This window comes from Arctopsyche grandis, chromosome 9 (assembly GCF_051622035.1).
Source record: "Arctopsyche grandis isolate Sample6627 chromosome 9, ASM5162203v2, whole genome shotgun sequence".
Lineage (NCBI taxonomy): Eukaryota > Metazoa > Arthropoda > Insecta > Trichoptera > Hydropsychidae > Arctopsyche > Arctopsyche grandis.
This window is the reverse complement of record NC_135363.1, coordinates 18,465,203-18,484,349: the sequence shown is the minus strand read 5'-3', so window position 1 is coordinate 18,484,349 and position 19,147 is coordinate 18,465,203. Positions and strand designations below refer to the sequence as shown.

The 19,147-nt window shown below is 35.4% G+C and overlaps 1 protein-coding gene across 9 annotated transcripts in view; it reads right to left on the bottom strand.

Moving 5' to 3' along the window:
* The window catches only part of Smg6 (Smg6 nonsense mediated mRNA decay factor), a 58,084-nt gene extending 39,978 nt beyond the window's left edge, over positions 1–18,106 (bottom strand). Inside the window, exons 1-16 of one of the 9 annotated variants that reach the window (XM_077438304.1) lie at positions 17,887–18,056; positions 15,239–15,653; positions 14,513–15,136; positions 14,121–14,425; positions 13,645–13,892; positions 12,738–12,770; positions 12,405–12,614; positions 12,117–12,300; positions 11,757–12,004; positions 11,473–11,661; positions 11,062–11,388; positions 10,500–10,986; positions 10,313–10,423; positions 9,912–10,109; positions 8,746–8,807; positions 5,356–5,501 (exon numbers count right to left, since the gene is read on the bottom strand). In XM_077438304.1, the coding sequence (XP_077294430.1) occupies positions 5,356–5,501; positions 8,746–8,807; positions 9,912–10,109; positions 10,313–10,423; positions 10,500–10,986; positions 11,062–11,388; positions 11,473–11,661; positions 11,757–12,004; positions 12,117–12,300; positions 12,405–12,614; positions 12,738–12,770; positions 13,645–13,892; positions 14,121–14,425; positions 14,513–15,136; positions 15,239–15,641 (3,775 nt within the window). In that variant the 5' untranslated portion in view covers positions 15,642–15,653; positions 17,887–18,056. Of the gene's footprint in view, positions 1–5,355; positions 5,502–8,745; positions 8,808–9,911; positions 10,110–10,312; positions 10,424–10,499; positions 10,987–11,061; positions 11,389–11,472; positions 11,662–11,756; positions 12,005–12,116; positions 12,301–12,404; positions 12,615–12,737; positions 12,771–13,644; positions 13,893–14,120; positions 14,426–14,512; positions 15,654–17,886 lie in introns of all 9 variants that reach the window. The other 8 variants (XM_077438298.1, XM_077438297.1, XM_077438299.1 and 5 more) reach the window with 8 other exon arrangements.
* Positions 18,107–19,147: the final 1,041 nt, after the last annotated feature.

The following is a 19,147-nucleotide window of genomic DNA, read 5'->3' as shown; positions in this document are numbered from 1 at the left end:
GGATAAATATTTTTATCAGACGAGCTAATGCATACGACAAAAAAAAATAATTACAGTTTTTAAAATCAATAGAAAATCTAAATGCAATATAATTAATACCTAATCGTAATGTAAAATGTACGATTTTAATAGTGTAATTTTCCATAAAGCTCGTAAAATCCTAATTGGCTATACCGATATAGCGATACCATAATGCGGCTAAACAGCGTGAAAATTTTATGTATTTTTATAAATACGGGGTAATAAAAAATTTTCGCACGATATCCACGGTCAATGTGAATATAATGGTCCATATACGGCGATATGTAATTGATATAATCGACACAACAATGTTGTCGATTAAGCGCGCCTGATATGTCTACCGTGTCGCGATTTGAATAAAAGCGATAATATTTTAATAGATAGATCGCCGACTAGTTATTTATCGCCGTTTACCGGATATTTACATACATTTATCTCACGTATATTATTAACCAAAAGATGCGCATAGGACCCTCCCAGGATTCGAATTTTTTTTGTTTGTTTTGTTCGTTGTATACTATTTTCCGCTTTTGCAGTCACCGTAAAACGCATGTACGCGCAAACCAGAACTAAATTTATGGCCATGTGAGATTCACTTATAAATAGACCAGAGTGCGTGATAAAAACACGCTCTTAAAGTTTAACCCTAATCGATAAATAAGAAAACGCGTCTGCGGCCGGAAAATTAACATTATCAAGAAAAACTTACATTCGAGTAGAAATAGAAAGCAAAAAAATGTCGTTCTGAAATATGTACAACAGCGATTCGATTAAACGAAGTGGAAATAAAAAATCTATTGCCATTTTCTGCAAGCACTACATTCTATTAATCTTTGACAAACGCACTCCGAAAGGAGGAACGACAAAAGTGAATTTGTTGAGGTATGTATGATAAATCTAGTACACCCACTAACGTTCAGGCGGAGATAAAACTGCGACAGTTTTTATCAAACGTTTTAGAAGCATTTAAAAACTTTAATCACAACATTATCTCACTCATGTGATTTAACGCACACAAACTACGAGAGATCCATTAAATTTATAATTAACTATTATGTAGGCCAAACGACTGTTCAAATTCCATTAAAGCATTAATATATACGCTTAAATTTTAACATCGTAGATATTTCGTATGTACTTTTAGTCTCGCACCGCAAAATATAAATCATTAAAAATAAAATCCCTTTCATTTCTAATCAGAATCCTACTATTTACATAGCAAAATATGCAAACAGGTCAAGTCAAACACAAAATATATATGAGACAAGCTTCAATTTAAATAAAACAGATCATTTTTATTACAAGGTTTACCCATAGTTTCACTTTTCGATTGTTTTGGACAAACCTCATAAGGGCGAAATCACACAGAGAAGAACAGCAGGTCGTTTGCTTGGCTCCCCGCTGTGGGGGTCTCTTACATTTATTCCAATATGGGATACAACGTTATCGATCACTGTCAAGCAAGGATACATTTTTACCGAAAACACTCCAGGGGGTGATTATGAGACGGTGTGTGCTGGACATTTTTTTTTTCGCATGTTTCAAAGTATCTACAAAAATCATGTGCCACGTTCCTTGCTGTGTGTTTTCGCCCTTAAACTCTTCCTATTGCTTTGAAACTTTGGCATTTTGCGAGGTTTGGTCCCCGATAGAGATTTCAATTGTTGCCGCTTAGTGGATAGTGAAATATAATCGTCATTAACATGTTTGAAAATTCATTTGACATAGTTTAAGAAAACAAAATTCGCAATGTTAAAATTGGCACATTTTTATCCATCAATGAATAATCGATGGGTAAAAATAAATTGAATATACAAGATTTATACCGTTACTTTGTAATCTCTAAAACATTTTAAATCTATAAATACGTATTTGTTTCCTATACAAAAAAAAACCTGCCAAGCACAATAAAATACACATACCCGACATAAAACAATGTAGTGTTTCACATCAAAAATTTCAATGGAAAAAACATATATACTTAAAAATATATAGGAAATAAATACATATGTATAACCAGTGATGTAGTGCTAAATAAAAAGTACCAGGGCGGTGTTTAATTTTTACGACCCCCCCCCCCCCCCCCGCTTTTTTCAATACTTAAAAAATATGTATCCTAATATTGGTAGTACAAATATTTATAAAAAAAATCAAATGCTAATTAGCTTGAAAAGTCAATCAAAATGTTTCGAGTAAGGCTTATAATTTTTTGCAATATAATATACAGTTCTGAAAATTTTGTTAGATGATTCGATTTCGGCATCATTCAAAGTGTATATAGTTATTAAAAAAATTTCTGCACTCAAATGGGCTGAAATGGGTTGAGTGAGGATACGGTTCTAGTCACCGAATGTTTAAACGAGAGTCTGCTCACAATATTTGGTATACAAAATTTTATATGAAATATAAGCAAAACTATTTTTTTTAATTGTACTCGAAAAACAATTTTTATATCAAAGTACCAAGGCGGCGACCTGGCTCAACAAGAAGTACCAGGGCGGCGACCTGGCCCGACTACGCCACTGCATATTACATACATACCATGTTTCGAAAGAAATAATACTGAAATACGAATCGTGATATTGAAAACCAAAATCTATGACTCCTCCGTATTGGAGACATCCGTCATATGAAATGAAAAACTTAGTTCGATAAAAAAAAACAGATGCCAAAAGATAAAATAAACAAATCAAACATTGGAATTACAAAAACGAGACGTCAGAACAGAACCGACAGCGAAATTAGCGATCGTGAAGAATCTGGCATCTGTGTTGGAAGCAAGAGCGGTTCTATCGGCGTCGCCAGGTCGCCGATAACAGTCGCCATCCGTGGCGCCGGCCATTTAAAATTAACGTCGGCCAAAGGAAGGGAGCGTGTGCGGAAACCGTACATACAATATGTACATAATTGCAACCATCATAGAACGAAAGGGACATTTCGCCGAGACAGATTCGCCTCAAAGCCGTAACAACACAACGTAAAAAATTGCACTGAAAATGAAACAAACGGAAGGGCCCGGTTGGAGGCTTCCGGCGCTACACGCTTTTAATCGTGTTGTAAAGGCGCGTTTAATCACGCCTCGTGAGGACTATGATAAATTGAGACGGCAGTCTCAGCGGGTCGCCAAACCAGAACCGATACGGGATCGTTGCAGAGACGCCACTTCCGACGGTACAACTTGTTTCATAAAGTTGCCGATGGACTCGTCGATGCTACTACGGCCGATGATGACGCTCTATAAATGTCACCATACCATTTAGAATGAAATTTGAAATAAGTATCTTAGAATAAAGAAATTATACATTCGAGCAATATTTTTATTTTATTTTATATGTACATGTGTATATAGGTAGTCATTTTTTCATTCAATATACCCGAGCGCCCCCTATGCCGATAAGGACGAAAACACAGAGCGGTGAACGGCACATCGTGTGCATAGCTCCTCGCTGTGGGTGGTCTCCTACATTTCTTCAAATATGGGATACACCGTTATCGATCACTGTCAAGCAAGGATAAATACAAGCATACAATTTTCCCGAAAAAGGTGCAGAGGGTCATTTTGGGGCAGGCCGCGCCGGGCGTTCGATGAATCTGTGCATGGCAGGGCTTATATAATATTTTATTGACAATTTGTTAATTTTTTTCAATAATTGTTTATTTAAATCAATACTGGTGAAAGTCGAAAAAAATGAGAATATTATTCGAATATTCGAAAGCCATGAATAATTGAGAACCCTAGTATATATGTAGGTATATACAACTTACAATTAAGTATAAGATGGATGGATAGAAATTTTCAAATTGTACCCAAATTAACAATTACATATACTACTTCTATAGCCCAAAGAAAAAGCTTATAGTTTTATGAAAATATTTGAGCAAGATGATCTTACGTCAACTTAGTTAAACGTTGGTTTTGAATATTTAGTTCTGTCGGATAAAGTTCTTAAATATATTTGGACCCCCTCCTAATTATATCCTATTTTTAAAAGGCTCTTCTATGTTTCACTTTACAAGCAATTGAGCTAAATTTCCTAGTCTTCCGATCGTTTTGAAACTTTGCCAATTTGCGCGGTTTGGTCAACGATGGAAATTTCAATCGATTTTTATAGTTCGATGGTGAAAATAATCGTAATAGACAAGTTTAAAAATGCAAAACTTTTGGAAATATTGACGTTTAGTGGTCAGTAACCTTATATGTTTGACTTTCCGCCACCCAATCGTCTTGTCAGATTTTAATTGTTTAAACGCCTGTAACTTTTTCATTTTTACACTATATCTTATAAAATTTGCATTATAGGTTGTCATTATCTCGTCATATAATATTGAATGTTAATTATCAAAATTGCGGGTACATCAATAAAATATACGCCTCCAAAGGAGCACGTTGTAAGTTTGTGGAACACTAGTATAGAGGGTAAATTATGGGCATGCAATATTAGTTCAAATCAGTGTCAATTGAAAGATTTTCGACTGCAGTTGAGGTGTGCATCCGTCGGTATGCACTTCATATCGAGGCGAAACGTGAGCAATTTTGACAGAGAAAAGGCAGTACGAGCTGAAAAACAACCTGGTCGATTGCGGTCCGCAAAGTTCCCATGAGGGTCAGAGTCGGGGTCGATACGCCTAATGATACGTTATTGCCGAAATCGGAATCTGCTACAGCTAGGATGACTGTCATCAGCCATGGGAAGATATCAGACGACAAAAAAAAACGCAAACAAAAAATCCCCCGTTCGGTCTACATATTTTCGCGTTGTATCGTAAACACGCGTAATTGAACGCTGGCCATTATTGCTCAAGACTGCAATTGCCATGCACTCCCCGATCGTGGTGCACAATAATAATCTACAATATAAACGAGAACGCTGACTGCGAAAACAAAACCTAGAAGAAAAATAAGCGAAATATGATACGGACAGCGTCGTATATTGCAGATACGACCTCAGTGATAGTACTAGTGGGTTATAATGAGAGATTTTCGAAAATAATGTGATAAAAAAAATTAAAAAAAAAACTGTAGAATGCACCACATTGAGAGGCTTTTGCGGTTGTTTGCCTGCATTATGAGCGGAATTCGATTAAAAAAGAATAACGACCAGAGATATGTATACGCGAGCTAAAATTAGACGCTGTTGCAACAAACACGCACCACAAAGTGCATACGTTCATATAATATATCAAAAGCCAATTTATGTTCTCAGCGAGGGTGAAATAGCCTAGGATGAAAGATTTACTTTGGTTGTGAGTTTTCCGAATCGCAGCATGTGCATTACCTACATACACTGTGGAATACAAATTGCATTTAAACATTTATACACAGAAATAGTATACCTTTCAGTTGTGCCGATTCGATGGCGAACATATTGAGCGCCGTCAGCTGAAGGAGTCTACTGCAGTTGATCGGCAATGGTGAGAGTCGAAGCAGAGCACGGAATTGACGCAGCATCAGTGTTGCACTCTCCGACAGCGTTTCCATGCTGCAATGCAAAATTAGTGCGAAATTATAGAAATATCTGTATTATTACGGGCAATAAATGTTCCGTATGCGACGACACCACCACGGGCAAACTCATTAGAATAACAAATAAGGATAGAATGGGCGAATAAATATGTATACAAGCTGCACCTGAGGTTCCGGATTACACAGAAAATATTGCTTTAGAAATACATAGAGTGGATGTTATAGATATGTAACTAGTGATTTGACCCAACTTCGCTCGGTATGTGTAATATAAATAAATGGGTAATCTAATAGTGAACATTCATATGTTTATTTTATTAAATGTATTTGAATCGAATTTATTTGAAAATCAAATGAGTATACTTAATGAAAGTTCTAAATCTTAAGGAAGGTTTAAAACCAGAAAAAATGCATAAATAGTGGACATAATTGCAGAGCTGTGGCGTGCAGACCATTATCGCAATTGCAGGATACTTTCGGTGCATACAAATCCTCCATAATCGTTCAACGATTCGTACCCTGAGGTAAAAAGAGAAAAACAACCCAAGGGTACGGCAGTCAATCACGCTTCCTCAAAATCTGAGGAAAATACATAAATGCAGATGTTGCAAATAAAAAGTAATTTTCAAGTATATACAAAAAAAATTCACAGATCCTGTATATGTATGTATGTATGTACATATGTACGTACAATATTCAAGATTATTTATTTAAGAATACTTGGGAAAGACGGCAAAGCCAATGAACCCCAAGGGGTTTGACAATCATACTACAGTAATACAGAAATACAAATATTAAATAAGATAAAGAAAAAAAAACAACAAAGAAAACCAAAAAGAAAATATTAACCACTCGAAATAGAAGAAAATAAAACAAACAAAAGAAAATACAAAAAATAAAAAGGAAGAACTTAACAAAAACCCATTTAATTTAAGGAAATCATCAAGTCTATTTTTAAAAAGGTTTAAGTTATTAGAAGTTATTAATTCCCTGGATAGACTATTCCAAACTTAAACCAGTCTATTTGAAAAGGAGAATTCTCCAATAATTTTGTAATAAATATTTTTTTGGAGTCTGAGAGATAAGTACTGTATTTGTTAAACGTAAGGAGGTTTATCATAGGACAATTGCAGTGCCGGTTTTAGGGGGGGGCTGGGTCGGCCGGAAGGCGCCAAATAAGTTAGGGCGCCGCACGATGCGCCAAAGGCGCTCTAAAATTTAAAATTAGAGCGCCAAAAGCCATACAAAATTTTAGATTAGAGCGCTGAAGCAAAATTTTTTTTCTAAGTGTTGTAATTTGGGCCATTGGGTGTAAGGCCGGCACTGGACAATTGTAATGGTTTTTTATAATGTTATAGACTTCAATTAGATCGCCTCTCATTCTTCTCGTCTCCAAAGTGTAAAGATTCAGTCTTTTCAATCTCATATTCATTATTTATGTTTCAAAGTTAACATAATGTATTAATAAGTTAATTAGAACACATGCGCTATATGTACAAGTCGATAAATAAATGAGGATGTTGATTTCCTGTTTTATATATGTATATATAGTTGTTTTATCCGGCTTCGCTCAGTATTTGTAACATAAACAGTTAAGCTGTGAACATGGCGAATCTAATAGTAAATATTCTTTTTTTTTTTTATTAAATTTATTTGAATCGAAAAAATATATATCGAATCGTCATAGAAACTGATTTGTTTTCGATTACCAACCAACAATACTTACGAAATTATATATTAGATATATGGAAGTAGCGAAAACAATTTACATAAACATCAGATGCAAGCTAATAAAATCGAAAGTTTAAATCAACTTTCAATAGGGGGAATAGATAAGAAAGGTTTGTATTTTTTTTTATTAAGTATTTTAGTCTATTTTTGTCAGTATTTATTTTTAAAAAAGGTCAGTATTTATAGTAAGTGGCCAGTATTTATAGTAAACGGCCAGTATCCGTCGTTCAGTTTACAAATGGTCAGTATATAATATGTACTGACCACTTATATATACTATATGTATATGATAACAAGTCAGTATTTATATATTAAATAGTCAGTATTTAAACATAAATGATACGGTATTAATGTTAAATAGTAAGTTTGATTTTGACAAATGGCCAGTATGGGTCTACCTCACGGCACCGAAAGTCAAAAGATCGAAAAAGCAAATATCGGAAGGCAAAGATCGAAAATCGAAAGATCTTAAGTCGAAAGATCAAAAAAAAAAGTGTGTATGGTAAACGGTACTATGTATACATATATAATATATATATCAGTGGCATGTCATACAGCCTAGTTTAATGTGCGCGCGCAGGATACGGGAGGAAAAGCCTGTTCCTCTTGTATTCTGCTCGCGCAAATTAAGTGAGGATGTACGACGGGGAGAGAGAGAGTTTTACCGCACGCCACTGATATACATATATACTAACCGTTTTTCATATGTATGCATGGTAAACGAACATTTTCGGTTTTTTGATTGTCGGTGCGGTGACGGTCACCCAGCCAGTATATCTGTTTGATTGGTATCAACACAAGGTTAACACGATCTTGATAGACAATTCCATCTGACAGGCATTGCTATTTGTTCTGGCGAATGTACGTCAGATTTGTATAGTGCTCGTTTGGTATTTATACCAACATATAATAATATAATACTGACCATTTTTTTAATTAAATACTGGCCGAAAACTGATTTATATACTTACCGAAATTGATTAAAATAATGGCCATTTAATTTTTTGCCTATAAGAAATCGTTTGCAAATATGTAATCTTGATAGATTTATTACTAGCCTCTTATTAGCTCGCTTTTTACAGATAACTTTAACAGGTCGATGCTCTTGTTCGAAAACAACAATAAAGATCAGCGTGAAATACGCTTCTCAAGCACGAGGAAAAAGGCTCAGTCACATACACAGGAGGATAATGGAGGCGAACGACAAAGTGGAGCTTGTAAACATTTTTAAAATGCAGTAATTTGGCAGTGCAATTTAAGTATTCAGGAAGAAGCTGGGTGATTTGCATACATGTATGTACGTCAGTATAATTACTCCTACCTTACGGGAAGAACGCAATATTTGGCAATATACAGGCAATTATTGAAAAAGTTACGCTCAAGGTGATTTGCATAAATGCATACACAAACAAACCAGAAACATACTTGTTTTGTAACGTAAAATTTACTACACGAAATTTTTTTGTATTGTATAATTGAAGCCTTGCAAAAAATTCACTATATAACGAACATTATTAAAAATAACTTACCCAATTTTAGTAATGAGCTTTCCATGTACATGTAAATAACTGATAACAAATCTTTTGTTAAGCTGAAAAATAAAATGAAATCAACATTAATAAAAAACGACACTTATAATCAAATACATATGCATATTTATTAAGGCTTCCAATCCCGGGATCCCGGTGTTTTCTGGTACCATCAATCCCGGTGCTGAAACTAGTCTGAATACCGGGATTACGGTGCTGGAAAAATGTCTGTATAAATATTATTTTTACAAAAATAATAAGTAATAATCATAAAACAACATTATATAATGAACAATAGTTGGATGAGCAATGACAATCATAGTCCATTTGTTTTCTCTGACCCGTTTTGACACCGGCTTGCGAAAAATACTACATACAATAAAACAGGTGGGATTTTTTCTCTTAGAAAAGTCAAAAATGTTGTGACAACGATTCTTTCCACATATTTACTTGAACATATTTAGCTGAAAATTTATATTTGTATTATTTTTGTACTAACATAGAGTTGATAAGGTTTTGGTCGGAATTCGTAAGCCGGAAGTAGAACTTTAGTCTTGTGTAAGTTATCCTACAATTTGTATTGAAAACGCTCATAGCCGGTATGTGTGACCGTGTATATACATACATATGTTCGATTATCGAATTTTGTTTTTTATCCTTCTTATATTCCTCAAATACAAAGATAAAGTCGTAGGTTGGTCACATCCGAATTTTTTACATAAAGTAAATGTAATTGGAGTTATTTTATATTAGGTAGATTGTTTCGTTGAATAATTACTAGACGGTACAAACTATTTGTATAAAACGAATCAATGAATCAAAGCGATCTTTTTTACTTTATTTAATTACATTTTCAGATGTGTTTTATTTAATCTTACAAATTTATGGATGCGAACCGAAAATTTAAAGAATGTAGCCAAACTCTCAAAATTAGTATGCCAATGTGGGTGTATATTTTGCGTGAAACATCGGGAGAGTTTGCAAAATGCAATTGAACGTTTTTGAAATATGAAAACATGCAATTGAACTTTTTTTCTTATACATTTGAAATCCTGGTGCTAGCACCGGGATCCCGGGATCGGAAATTCCCAGCACCGCAATCCCGGTGCTGAAGTAACCTTCCGGGATTGGAAGCACTAATATTTATACTGTCATGTGACAATCACCTCAATACTTGTCATCGATGCCAACTCTTCGTCATCACTCAAAGCGGCACGTGCAGCTAAACGATCAGCTTGAAGTAATGTCGTAGTTCTTCTACCGCCAGGTCTTGTCCAAACCTCTCTCCTGAGACCTCGTGCGCCGCTCACAACTTCGACAGCTCGTTGACGCTCTGCTTGTCGTTTTCGTTCATTCGCCTCATACTAAATAAAAACAAAGATGATTAATATAGCATCTCCATAGGCTTTTAATCGTGGCTTTACAACTACAGCAGTGTTAGGATTCAATTAAAAAAATACTTACACTGCCATAATTCTGATACTGCAGCACAAATATAAAAAAATACACGTTATATATCGGAAGTGAACCTAAATATAACACGTAAGTATAAAATAAGTAGACAAACCTTTTTTCTAAACTCATCAAACAGAGTAATTAAGCTTTCCCTAGCTGATGGGAAAGGATTGGAACTCATAAGACTGCGCATGTAAAAATAAACGGCATCCAACTTCCTTCTCTGTAATATTACAACAAAATGTTTCACATATTTTGCTTTAATCCTCATAAAATAAAATAAATTATAGTCTTCTTACCGATATGCTAGATAAAATGGCCAATTTCTGATATGGACGACCATTTTTTGGGTTGATTTGGTTAGCTTTGGTGTACCAATTTTTACTTTTAGCGAAATTATTCGTATCATTAATCAATTCTTTATACCGAGCCAAATCGCCCAAGAAGATATAAATCTTTTGTGCAGATATTAAAGCTAAACCAACAAATTCCAAGCCTCGTGGTGGAGACACGTAATGAGCGTTAAGGTAATCATCCAATTGAAATTCATAGTTTTTCTGTAAAAGTTCTAACAATCCTTCGAAAAACAAATTTCCATCCTTTATTAAACTATTAATCTTCTCTGAATAATACGCTTTGGTCGGCTCATCTTGTGTCATCATTTTGCGCATTACTTCGATAAAATTATAATATATCATCTTCCAAAAATGATTTTCAACGTTTTCTGTTTCACAAAATTTAATATCGGTGGCAAGCAACTGACGCAATGCACGTTGAAGATAGTCTCTACAATATGAGCAATTATTAATATTTAAAACATTGAATATTAAAATATTGAATATTTAATAGCTAATCATTTACCGTAATTGCGTAACTTTATCCCAATCACTCTCTATGGTTCCATTTTTAAACATCCACTGGAGTTGTATATCTACTTTTTCAATATTTCGTAATATATCTTGATTATGTGAAGTCCTAAAATTATCTGAACTAGTATCATAATACAACAGTCGACCTCCGCTGTTTGATTCGGAAGGTCTGTGCGGAGCAGGTTGAGATTCTTGTAAATTGTTGGGTGTCGGCGCAGCTTGTAAAACTACAATGGGTTTATTTGGATGACGCCAATCATAAAGTGATTTTTGAATCATTGGATTTTGAGGACTCGTAGCGCTACCGGTAGGAGGATTTCTAAAAAAATTACATAGTTCAAAAATATTTTCTTACAATATGATGCTTTACATAAAAATGAATTGATTAACGCATTTTACACACCCCCTATTTTGATGTTGAGGTATCGGTACATCGTTGCTTCTAATATTTTCAGTTAATCCCGAAGGTATGACTAATATTCCAGGAGCAAGACCCTTACTTACAGAATTACTTGCATTGTCATGCCTTCTATCTGATACATTCGCAACTTTCGGTTCACTTCTCGTGTTTCTTCTTGTTTCACCATCAAATCTAAAAACAAAAAAAAAACAATATATTTTAAAACTTAATTATAATTGACGTAAGAATCGATGAATCAATTTTTAGTGTTTGGTTGTTTTTATTACCTATCATTATTTGGTTGCATTTCTTCTCTCCAATTAGTGGAAGATGTAGATGTAGATGGACCAGGATGACGAAGAGTGTCAGAATCTTTTCTTCTGCGTCGACGTCCACCTCCACCCCCTCCAACTCCTCCAACACCACCCGCACCGCCTCCAACACCTCCTACACGTGATGGTGAAGTGCCAACATCACCAGAACTTTCAACACTAGCATGTCGTGAACCTTTGCCTGACCAGCTATCTTGTCGATTCTACAATTTCAAAAAAATCAATATAATTGTATTGAAGTATATAATAAAAAGAACATTTTTCATTTATAAATGAATAAGGAAATTCAAAAAACAGCTGTAATAAATAATATACCTGATTTCTTGAATTGCGAGCAATCGGAGGAGGAGGTGGTGGTAGTTTTATATTTTCTGGATCAATTCTAGCAGTAGGAGCATTTCGCGTCGAAGGTTGTTGAGATCCAAAACGTCTATCACGACTACCAGGTCTACTTCCGGGTCCACCGCGATCGCCACTACTTGTACGAGAGAAGCATCTCCTAAAATACAAATAAAAATTTTCAAATTTATAGTTTCAATTGCAAATATAGTAACAAATAAATAAATAACATGTAATTGAGATGAGATAAATATATGTATGTACCTGTCTCGGCTATTTTCTCTGCTATAGGGGTTTTGATTCCTTTGATGACTTGATGATCTGCCAATATCGTTGTGATCTTTACTATATCCTCGACCTTCAGAATCTTTCAAATCTCTATTATGACCTTGACTGTGTGGAGATCTGTCCAACCTTTTTCGACCATTATCACAACTAGGTTCTCTACGATGGCTACCTCTGCTGGAACTTCTGCTAAAATAATATTTTTATCACTTTATTTATAATAATTGAGAGAATTTAAATGAAGTACACAAAACGAAGCAAAACGACATTAATAAAAAAAAATTAAAACGTTAATTTTCTATAAAATCTTACCGATTTCCAGGATTTTTTTTTCGGACACCTTGACTGTAATGCAAATGAAAATAAAGAAGTGATATTAGTATTGTTAATTATCATGGCAATAGTTAGAAAAACTGGGAAAATAATTCAATATTATTTAATTATTTCATTAGTTATATCAAAAAATTTCATTGAAAAACAAGCATTTTGAAATGAATATTTAACAAATAACTTTACCTCATTAGGTAAAATTATATAAGGTTAAAAATAAAGGGGGTAATAAAGCTAAAATATGATGAACAAACAAAATATATCAAATTTTCAGTTTCCAGACCATTTATTAAAAAAATCCAAGTAGACCATACCAACTGCAATGAATCCTCGATTAATCGAATTGAAAGAACTATTCATAACAAAATGCAAAAAAATACTGCTGTGGGAAAAATAGCAAAAAAATGGATGATTTAATGAGGAAAACAATAGTTCTAGAAACAATATAAAATGGAGATCCATCAATATATTAATGATAGAAATATATAAATAAAAGTAAAATAAATAAAAACATCAATCAACATAAAATTTATAAGTAACAAACACCTATGATTGATATTTCAAGTTATGCTAAGATTACTCAATATTTGCTTAATTTTATACAATATTTAATGGGATAATGTGAGTTACATTTGAATAAGCAATTTCTAAAGCACACTCATAGCAAAAAATGGATTATGCAAAAAGTTGATTATATTATATTAAGAATAAGAAATAAATCCCATATTCCATTATGTAGTTTGTAAAATAGCAGTATTGAAATTAAATCAATTAGAATGATAAAAAAATAAAATGAATGAAACAAAGTATAAAAATTCAACTACTGCTATTTATATACGTTAATGCAAAACGTAAAACAAAATATATATATGTATATACAATTTCGTACCGTTTTTTACTTTTACGAGCATTCTTTCTACCCTCTCCCGTTTTTTGTTCAGGGCCTCCACCTTGCCTGCCACCCGAACCCCGTCCGTGTTTGCTATCGCCACCCCCACCTTGTCTAGAGTCTTGCCTTGGTTGCTTCACATCATTATTTATGGCACAAATGGCATGAGATGTAGCAGTCTTCAAACTGTCTAATCTATCATCGTTGAGATCTTCCAAGCTGCTCGAATTATCCATCTGTGTCCAATCCTGATTTTACAAAAGCACAAATCCCAAATAAGCGCAAAAACCTTAGCATATAATGTACTGCATATTACCAAGTTACAAAATATATGTATCAATAATGTATTTATGTACAATTCATTCAAATTACAAAACCAATAGTTAATATATATATATATATTATAAATGTACCAACTGCGAAATATTAAACGTATGTTTCCAATATAAATTTGACATAAATAAAACAAAACTTACAATTCTCGCGGGTTCAGCTGGCGGGCATATTGACGGAGGAGGAGATGATATGGTTTCCGGTTTATCAGAATTGGCTTTTTCACTATTTTTCGATATGCGATCAGGAGAAATATTTTTTATTGGAAGCTTAGGAGCTAAATTTTCTCTCGGATTTGAATGGATTTCATCTGATTGATCTGAAACCCAAGAATGACCATTTCCTTGACTGATACCAGTTGCAGACTGAGACATCGGATCACTGTCACACTGTATGCGATCGGGAATATTTGACTGGGATTTATAATGTGGATCAGTGTATTTATTATCTGGAATCGAAATTATTCATGTAAATTGTAGTTATATGATATAAAAAAAATAATAATTGACAATTTTAAACAAAAAATGATAAACACCTAAGGAAACATTTATTTGATTCGAAGGAGGCACGGCAACAAAAGGGGCATGAGGTGTCGATGATCTTGAATCACTTCCAGATTCAAAATTTTGAGCAAAACTATTAGTAGCTTTCTTCAATTTTTCAATATCATCTTCCCTGAGACGGCCCCTACCTCTAGCTGGTACTGTTTGAGACCAAGATTGAGGAGGATGATTAGGGGCATGATGATAATTTGAAGACCCTTGAAAAACCAGACTATTTCCATCCCATGTAGCTTGAGAGCTCTCGTCATTATTCAACAAACCACTTTCAGCCAAGAATTTCTTTCTAAATCTAGGTGGCATTGATTCCAGGTTTTGCTGATTATACCAAGTGAGTTTGCCACCTTCAGGACCAGATGTAACCGTAGAATTTCTTCTTCCACTTGGTGGTTTACCACCATTGGAATGATGATATCTGGGAGCAGAAGATTCCATACTACGGGTGTCACGATTTCGAGGTGGGGGCTGACTTTCAACTGAAGTTTTTCTCGTCGGAGATAAATTTCTAGGTTCTGAATTCTGTCTGTTATCAAGCCTCCTTATACTTTCCGCTTCTCGCCTCGAAAACTCATTCATTTCATGAATATGCCTCCTGTTACCTGAATAACGTTTGATTCGTCCTTCGTGATTATTTTGATGATCGACAAAATCAGGTCGTAGCCTCTCTGAAAGTGCATTGTGTTCATTAAATCTAATATTACCTGTACTTCTAGACATTCCTTCTGAAATGTGCATATCTGAAATTAAAGGACTTCTATTATTCTCCTCCCTTTCAGACACAGTTCTATTTTTTGGCACATATATTTGCTGTTCTGGTTTTCTCTGTCTGTACATTTTCTTTTGCTCTTCGTTATGTGCAATAGACATAGCTGACAATTTGTCTAATAAATCGTCATTGTGACGATTTGCATCTTTGTTGTTAAAGTGACCACGGCCACCCCGATTTCTACCGTGACCGCGCCTGGGTGCATCATTGGAATTGTTATGCAGCTCTAATTTTGCATGCTCCATTTCATTTTGACTCTTTTTCAGAGGTCCGCTTCCAGGTCGATAAAACTGTTGCTGAGGTTTTCCTCTTCTAGACCCTTTAAAATCATCATCCATATTTTAACCCACCTACAATCAAATAATGAAAATTTGCATAAAAATAATCTGACAATACCCATACATGTCAATATCAGCATTCAAAATATGCATATGAATAAGCAACACAAATATTTCAATGGAGTATGCATAACTGATAACACACTGAACTGTTCTTTTTATCGTGGGTGATAATTCTCTTGAATAAAGAATTTAGATAAACTATATGACTATACTGAATTTAAATTATTCATGGGAATACCCGGATATTTAAATTTAAATACAACATCAACTTTTCGTATTGTATTGCATTTAATTGTTGTATTGGATATTACATTGACGTGATATCTTGAAATGATTATATTATATTATGCAAAGGTTATTTTTTTAAAGTATGCATCATTTTATCATAAAATGAAAATTTATTGCCAAATTCTTGGTTTTACAATGAAAATACATCTCAAACTATTTTTTTCAATATAATCCCCGTTGATGTATACGCATTTTCGAGATAGTAATACGAGCTGAAGATCCCTCGTAGAAGATTTTTGCCGCCATTTCCTTGAAACTACCGATAGTAAGGCGTATGTCAGCAACAGTATGCTTTTTCCATACAATAATTATATAATTACATCGAAAAATATTCTGTAGTATATTAAGTCAATTTTTAAATCAAGAGTTTGATATTAATTTAAAGCAAAGTAAAATATGTTCCCGGCAAGGTTGCATCTCAAAGTGTCGACTTATACACATACATACATTAAATAAATTCACTCCGGTTCGTTCATGACATATGATTTTGTTCATAAACATGAAGTATTCAAAAGAGTAATTCTATGGAGAAACTATTACAACATTGCTATGATTTAAATATTAAAAATATCACAACCTATGCGTTTTGAGGATGGGACAAACAATTGAAAATACTTAAACCTATGCCTAATAGTTTGTGCATGAACAAACTAGTTCGAATGTTAATTTGCTCTTTTGTGTACACTAAAATTGGTCAAATGGTTCGTGTACAAACAAACTAGTATGTTCATGAACGAACGAAATGTACACTTGGACTGAAACATGTACATATATGCTGATGAATTTCAATGACCTTCGTATGATTTAAAAAGGAACTTCAATCTTAAAAAAATTCAGGATCCAAATACCACCCTTTGTTTATTAATAATGTATTATGCTTTTTTTAATACCTCTTCTCATTTAGATTGGAAGTAGAAAGAAAATATTAAGATGTTTTGACAAAGCTCTGCAGCTCATTGGTCAATAGGATTTCAGATCTAAAGTTTGCCTAATGCCAAGTTAGATGAAATGGATTGTCGCAAATGGATAGCACAAACAAGTTGGAGATGAAAAATATAGAGAAAATATCAGAGGAAAATGTGCAAATTTCTAACCCAACAGCTTAAGTAAAGACACTATTGGCAAATGTTGAAATGAAGAAGAAAATCGCCAAGAATGTTCACACCTGCTATTTTCGAAGGGGAAACGATCGTCACGCATACGAGACCAACGAAAAAATTTCAAAATAATATCTCGCGGATTGTATAATCGTCTATTTCTAGATATTAAGTGCGTCACTTATGATTTTAAATTTTAAAATGCTTCCCGCATCGAATGTTGACATACTTTCATTATGGAAATCGAGTACGATTAATCTATAAATAAAAGGCTATTTTCAATACGCGACAATCTTGGGTTAGGGGTTATTCGCGCGAATGGAACTATCACCGGGCGAAAAAGGCAATTTCAAGTGGATTCGAGACAAAAACCAACGCTGACAAACACGCATTGCACAATCGATACGAAAACAACGATTGTACAACAACAATTGATCGAAACGTCAGTCGGAACATTCGCGCAAAAAACAAACACTAGCAACCGATAAACTCGATTCAAATAAATCAAACGACAAAAACAAACGAACGGCGCTTTAAACAGAGCACTTCGATTGGTCGAAACGGTCGGAAGAAAATCGCAACTGACAGTTGAAGGTTAAGACCAACCATCATATGATTTCCTGTATTGGAATATTTGTCGTCGTGGGGCGGGGGGCGGGGAGATGGAGATGGAATCGGACGATAGACCACGAGGAGTGTCGAGTGGGGGGTGGGGTGGGGTGGGGTGGGGTGGGGTGGGTGGCTCGGAGTGGGGTGGGCAGGGGCGAGGGTAGCACTCGGTAGCACTCGGTAGAGACGCCTAGAAGGACGCGCGGCGGGGAGGGGAGAGAGGGGCGTGCGGTGAGAGCTGAAGGTACCGGTGAGAGCTGAGGGAACACCAGGACTCGTGAAGAATAGATGAAGAAATCGGGTGCAATCGGGAAACGGGCGCCGACCACGACCGCGACCGCGACCGCGACGGGCAGCTTCTTTTTATTCGGTCTCAAGTTCACTCGCCTCAAACACCGACCATAGCCCGCCGGCATGTGCGATTACGATCGTGTGATGTGCGCACCGAAGCACGTACTCATCGACGCCATTGCCATTGCCATTGCGCCATGCACGATATTCTCCATTTACATACCGTCTCCCTCCCCCCGCCTTGCAGGATCGCTGAACTACATTCCCACTTTTTACTCCACTCGTTTATAATTTATTTATTTATATTTATGTAAATTTTGCATTCCACCTATGATTTCCCCCTGATTCGACTACTTTTATTATTGTATTATACTATGGAGACTAGTCTAGTTGTGAAGGTCTTCTTCACCACCAGTCCGCCATGTATTATAGACAGGTTCGTCTGTGTTCGGTATTAATACAGCTATGTATATGTTGGATATGGTATTTATTTGGTAGTAACACGTATACACAAGTATGATTAATTGTTGGCAAAAGTATGTCGTTCAGCGGTCTCTGGATATGGTAGAGTGTCGCTGGCTCGGCATTCAGCTATGTTCAGAAGGTCTCTGGATGCGGCAGTGTGTTGCTGGCTCGTTGTTCGGCTATGTTCGGAAGGTCTCTGGATACGGCAGTGTGTTGCTGGCTCGTCCGGCTGGTTGATCTTCCAAGTCCGCGTAGTGTAGTGGTGGCTGGTCAGGAGCTGTATGTTGACTGGTCTGCTGCTGTGTGTCGACGCTTGCTGCTGTGGGTCGACTGGCGTTGTTTGGGTTGTACCTCCTTTTATAGTGTTTCTGGAATCACCTGATCGATGGTGGGGTTGTTGATGCGTAAGAGAGGAATTTGCTTTTGTCGAGGCGTAGAATTTTCTGGAATGATTGATGGAAGTGGTTGTTGATGCGTAAGCGCATGTGGTTGTTGATGCGTAAACGAGGAATTTGCTTTTGTCGAGGCGTAGAATTTTCTGGAACGATTGGCGCCGTTCCGCTCGATGTAGTTTAATGGTGGCGGCGTGTTTCGACCGTTTTGGTTCCACTCGACTGGTAGGGGCGTTCCGCTTGAGTTTAATATAATGGTTGCAGGTGTGCGACGTCTGGTTTTCGGGAATGTATTCTGCGTCGCAGTAACTGCTTTGATGAATGTGACGAGATTCCCACAATACAAATATGAAGAACTTTC